At 38.5% G+C, this 6,003-nt stretch overlaps 1 protein-coding gene across 2 annotated transcripts in view; it reads right to left on the bottom strand.

Moving 5' to 3' along the window:
• The window catches only part of TMEM163 (transmembrane protein 163), a 136,331-nt gene that overhangs the window by 106,464 nt on the left and 23,864 nt on the right, over window positions 1-6,003 (bottom strand). Inside the window, exon 2 of one of the 2 annotated variants that reach the window (XM_080399684.1) lies at window positions 1,476-1,595. The exons of the other annotated variant lie outside the window; for it this stretch is intronic. Within the exon in view, the coding sequence (XP_080255810.1) occupies window positions 1,476-1,595 (120 nt within the window). The remainder of the gene's footprint in view (window positions 1-1,475; window positions 1,596-6,003) is intronic. 2 annotated transcript variants of the gene reach the window in all.

Below are 6,003 nucleotides of genomic sequence, written 5' to 3' on the forward strand. Positions count from 1 at the left end.
AAAAAAAAAGCTTTCAGGTAGTCTAACTAGTCTTGCAAAACGTTTAAAAAGACCCTTTTAAAAGAAACGGAGGGTTTAGTTACCCGTATTATACTTATGTCTTGCAACTCTGATAAATGAAAGCGTAAAATAAAATTAAGTCATTTCAATATTCCCTAAAATTATACTGTTAATAGTAACAAAGTTATTTTTTTGTAACACAGTATTTACTTTTATGTTACTTCAGTAGCAAAGACAGACTATTGAATTTTCATGAAGCAGAACAAAATGGGAACTCACAATGTCCGGCTTTCTGGTTAACATTCAAATTCTTTACAGTGTTAGATTCTGCTTTTAAGTGTTCCTTCTCTTTTATCTTTTCTCTTTTTTTTTTTCATCAAGTTATTGTACCTGTGTTTCTATATAAATCACTCCAAGTCAATATACATTGAGTTTTCAGAGACCATTTGGTCAGATTCTAATAATCTCTCCTGGGAGCTGACACTAACTTCCAGCAGCAGGTCGTATGCTGCAGATTAGAATAATAAAACACATGCTGCTGCAGCTTCAATAAAAACAAAAAGAAAGAACAAAAAAAAAAAAGCACAAGTCTGTCTTTATCAAGCTGAAGAATGATGCTTTGAGACATCTTAGATGTCTTGTCTTCTAGACAGCTTTCCTTTTCTTTATATAAACATGTAAATCCAGTCACTTCTGGTTTTTCATTCTGTTAAACAAAGAATGTGCCATTGGAAAGATTTTGTTCCAGATTCCACATTTCTTTTTGTCCTTACAGTAACACAGTGTCACGTAATTGACCAAAACAGAAAGCTAGTATTTTACAAATCTGCATTGAACTAAAATATATCTTTATCTACACAATGTTAACATTTTTTCCTATTTTGAAATTAAAGAAATATATTTCTTCCATATAAAAGGGGTTTGTTTGGGGTTTTCTTTCAAATTCTTTGTGTAAAGGTAAACTAGACAATAGTCTTGAAACTTAAACACTGGCTTAAAAAGAAACTGGTATTTGTCCTCCAGATTAGCATTATGTTAGGGCATCTTTCAGTGTAACACAGATAAATTATATATTTCTCTCTTACCATTCACTATTCTTTATTATAGAATTCCCACTACAGATCCCAGGTGTATTAAGACTTCTCATATTTGACCTCTTTGGTTAAAGGCAATCCACTGCATAATGACTTTTACACTACTCTGTAAAATGAACAGTTCCACATGCACAAATGCTAGCAGGAATCAACATCTCCTGTTTCTTTCTCCAACCTTCAACAACCCTATCCACTGCATAAAAAAACCAACATTTTTACTAATTTATAAGCACCATGCAGACACAGGCAGACTAGAGAGAAACCTCTTTAGCAGTTGTGAAGAAAAAACATAAGAAAGCTTCCACAGAGAGAAATTCTGAAAGCCCAAAAGAAAAACAAAAAGGAAGAGGTGTGAAGATTTAAAATATTCCCAATACTCACTGAAAGCAGCCACTGCAAGAGCCAGTGTGACAATAATGGAGACCCAGGAAACCCACAATGCCTTCTTTCTGTAGCTTTGAGCTTCATGAGGTTTTAGCCTTGTACTGCTTTCTAGTAAACCTGATAAGCAATAAGCAAAGAGGGTATGAACAATACATTGCTCCTTTTAAAAACACAACTGTGTTAGTTCAGACCTAGATCACATATTTACATTCTATATTACATATAGAATCAATACAGAATCAAATCCTGCTCACATTATTAGTTAAGTGAATGAAGCCACCAGAAACACGAGCAAGCAAGGAGAGCACACACAAGTTGTTTTGATTTCACATAAAAAGACCCCCACACCAATCACTTTAAAAGAGTACTGCAATTGTAGGGCATTTACAGAAATTCACGTTGCTGACATTTTCTACTTGTACATCTACACAAGAAAGGGCTCAGTCCTAAGCTCACTCCGATCAAAACTCATTTCAGAACTTCAGGACCCTGAGCATAATTAACAGAGGAAAAAAACTCGTGCTCACCAGTCTCTGCGAAATAACCTACCAATGCACAGAAATACTGCACATATTGAGCACTGAAGTAGTGGCAGGCATACTTTAGAATCAAAGCTATCACAGTTGAAAAAAGCCTCTTGAAGCATAACGTCCTTCATGTGAGGTATGAATACATCCCCATCTAGAACCAAGTGAAGAACCAGTTCTGTCCTTACTGCAATCAGCACAAAGTCTGTTAAACACAAGAGAATGGGATTGCTTTCTGTCTTTTTTGATGCTATCCATTTGTGGAAGTCTTTTGTCTACTCAAATCACAGCGAAGAATTCAGGTTAAAAATAAAGAAAACAACAACATTCTTTCATTTTCATTTTCAGCCTTAAGTCACTTTCAAAATGCACTCAGAATTCAACATATTTGCCTCCTGTATATCCCAGCCAGATTCTTTTGTGCTTAATATATTCATCTAATTTGAAACATACGTTCTTTTTCACCAGCAAGTTCCAGCTCAAACCTGCTTAACTGAAGAGAACGCCTGATGGTTTTTATCTTTCTTAATGAATTACTCCAGAAAATGTGGGTGCCTCCTCTTAGATGATAATCACTTTTCAGAGGGACTTGCCTGCACTGAGTGCATTGAACTGGGGCACTGGTTTAAAAGCGCAACCTTTCAGTAGCTGGCTAATGTCTTAGACAAAGGGTTGAGAACAGGGGCTCTGGCAGACTCAGCAACAGATTAAAACATTAACAGCTGAAGCTGTTACTATGCTCACCTTCCCCAGTTTTCTCTCTGATGGCTATTGCCACTTTCAAGGCAGGGACACCTGATCCAGCTACCAGCATACTCCTGAACCCACACCTTGTTTAACCAAGTTTATTAACTTTAACTGTTATTAATTTCAGCTGACTGTAACATACTGGCTGAAAACTGCGATGGGTTTGGAATCAATTCAGAAGTGAATCAGACATCTCTGCCTCAGGGGCAGCAATGTGTCAGCAGAGGGACAGGCATCCAGGGGTGGTAGCAATTCAAGCCACCAGATTTTACTCTGCCACTTGAAGTCTGTCAAAACTATTGGTTCTAATCCTAGCATAATTGGTGGGATTCATGCTGTCTTGGAAAAATTCTTCATACTTTTTTCACCTCAATTACAATAAAGTAGAGAGAGTTTCTTTATAGTACTTCAGAAAGCCACTGTGCAAATTTCATGCTTGTACTGGGTTTTAGAAAATTTAAAATATTACTTCACTTCTGTGCTACACAATCCCTTCTTTATGAATTGAAAAGAATTTACGAACTTGCATGCACTAGGGCCCATATTGAAATTATGTCTGTTTCTTATAAGGTGAGTTCTTTGTCTGTTTAACACATGAAAACTACCAGATGATAACCCTGAAAGGTTTGAGTCTTTTACTGATAGTACTGCACAGCTATTTCTCACATAACCCATTTTCACTTGTGTGAAGAACTTCCCCCCCCCCCCCCCCCCCAGTGTTTGACCTGTCTTCTGCCACTACATATAATGGTGCACAGTTTAATTGCTGTCTGATATGAGGTAATTTAACAATACATAGTGAAATATAGGAGAGATTTCTACTAACAGAACCATCGAGAGAACACATCTTCTCGCATTTTGTGTGTTTGCCCTTCCCACCCCCTCCCCAAACCAAGGTTTTTAAATTACAGCCCAAATCTTATTGGAATGTAAAGCAAAGTAGATTTTCTCAGGCAATTTTGATTCTCAGTATTTCAAACCTCAAATAAACACAGATCAGAATGACAGACATCCTCAACTGTTTCTTTCTTTAAAGACATCCTATAATTCACGGCTACAGCTCACTATTACCTGGGAAGTCCAACACACACAGTTGATACTTACAAATCAAATAATACCCCAATTAAATTGAGAAATTAATAATAAGCCACACGGCTCGTGCAGCACTGCTGATTACTATTCACGTCAAGCACGTGTCCAGTATGACAGAGACTGCAATCCTTATAAAACTGAACCACTTGTGCTCTGTGTGTGTGTGTCTTTCTCTCTCTCAAAATGGCTGTCAGAGATGTGATCTCTTCCTTCCAAAATAATTCAAACAAAATTTCTCTATTTACAATTTTCATCCCTGAGAAAGACCTTATTATTCTTACAAGTGTCCTAGGGGACAGCAGACAAAAATACGAACTCATTCACGTGACTGCCAAGCCCGCAGCATTAAAATTATTTAGGAGCAACAACAGCTCATTAATTTACACACAACACCACAATTCACAATGTAAACCTCCATATTTTTTCCACTGCCCATAAGAAAATAAGTTTTAAGCATCCACAGGAGGCTGAAAGATAATTTTTTGGTATGACCTGCATTGCTACAAAAATAAAAAGCTTATATCTACTGATAAAATTCCTCCACCCTAAAATTAACATATTGAGTAATTTTATTGCCATTATTTTATTTCACACACAGATATCCTTAAGGTAAAGAAAAGATGAGCTGGTTAAATCCACTGGATTTTTACTTTATCTTTCAGTACCTTCGTATATTAACAGATTTTCTTCCCATAAAAAAATCAGAAGGAGAAAAAACCTGCCTAACAGTTGCAGAACACAAGCTTGGCATATTTGTGAAGTGATTCTAGGATATTCTTTACCATATGCTGACTTACCAGAAGTACTTTTCTATTTGGCTAAAGGATCATTTTAAAATGTCAAGTTAGAATTTGTGGAAGAGATAAGGCTAATAGAAAAGTTGTTCACCTAAGATGTTAATTCAAGGACCCCATCCACAAAATTATCACTGATTTTGGATCTAGCTCTTGAAGAGCAAATATCTTGTTACAAAATTTAGGGTTAGTTTTTATTTTTAGCAAACATGGAAGTATCATCTCTATAACTGGATCTGCTATGATTCATTGGAAAGGATCATAAGAAGAAGTACAATCTAAAAGGACAGACTGTAACAATTTCAACAGGGACAACCTGCAAAAAGCATACCAGATTTTCCTCCACAACGACCGTGAATTATCCTGGTAGATGGAATCGATCAATGACTATAGCAAAGGCTCAAAGAAAGCTACTGCAAGGGCCATAGAAAAGAGAGTGAAGGCAGAGAAGGAAATAAAATCAGCAGCTTTAGTCTTGTCTCTCTCCTAGAAATAGGTAAGGTCAGGTACAACAGATGCTCTCTCTCTTTGGAATTACCCTTAATGCCAAAAGGGCGAGATTTCCCCTTTAGCTCTGTCATACTGGGCACAAATGAAAAATTTCTGTAATCAAACTTCTGTATTTGAACCATAATCAAAATTCCTCATTTGCGTTATTTAAAACGGAACTGAAGCCTCCAGCTGCCCTCAGTCACAATGCCTATTCTGTGCCATGGGTGGTGGCAGCCAGGGTACCCCTGGAAAAAGGGCTGTCCCCAGCCCTGGCATGACTGACACCTGTCAGGGGAGATGGTGACTGCTCTTCCCCCTTACTTCTGTACTTCGTGTCTAGGATCTGTGAGCAGGCACAGGCATTTGGAAAGCTGGGGAAAGAACAGGAGATACAGGGGTTACGTGGAGGGTGGGATGAACATCAAGGGCACAAAAGAGGGGCTGAAAGCAGAAAGAGAAAGGGCAACAGAGAGGCTAATGAAAGCCTATACGTGACATAAAAAATGGTGACAAATTGTGTGGAAGAGGAGCCTTGAGGTGCTGTGGAGGACAGGGCAATGGGGAGGGTTAAAATGGCAGCTGCTTTTATGGGCAGCAGGTAAGCGAGTGCCTCACACCCTGAACAGATGTCCAACATAGGTGTGCTTCACATTAGAGTAACACGGTTTGGAAGCAGGCAGCTTCCCATGTCTGGTCTAATATGTAGGTAAATAATAAAAAACGAGTTATGCGGAAGCACGTTACACGGTAAGGGAAAGGAGACAAGCAGTAAGATAGGCGCCCTGGCTTCGCGACCACCACAGAAACGCCGCGTTATGCCCCCCGGTCGGCAGGCGGCCGCCACAAGCCCCGCGGGCAGGTAACCCTAGCGGC

The sequence above is a fragment of the Falco punctatus genome (assembly GCF_963210335.1).
Source record: "Falco punctatus genome assembly, chromosome: 8".
In the NCBI taxonomy this organism is placed as follows: domain Eukaryota; kingdom Metazoa; phylum Chordata; class Aves; order Falconiformes; family Falconidae; genus Falco; species Falco punctatus.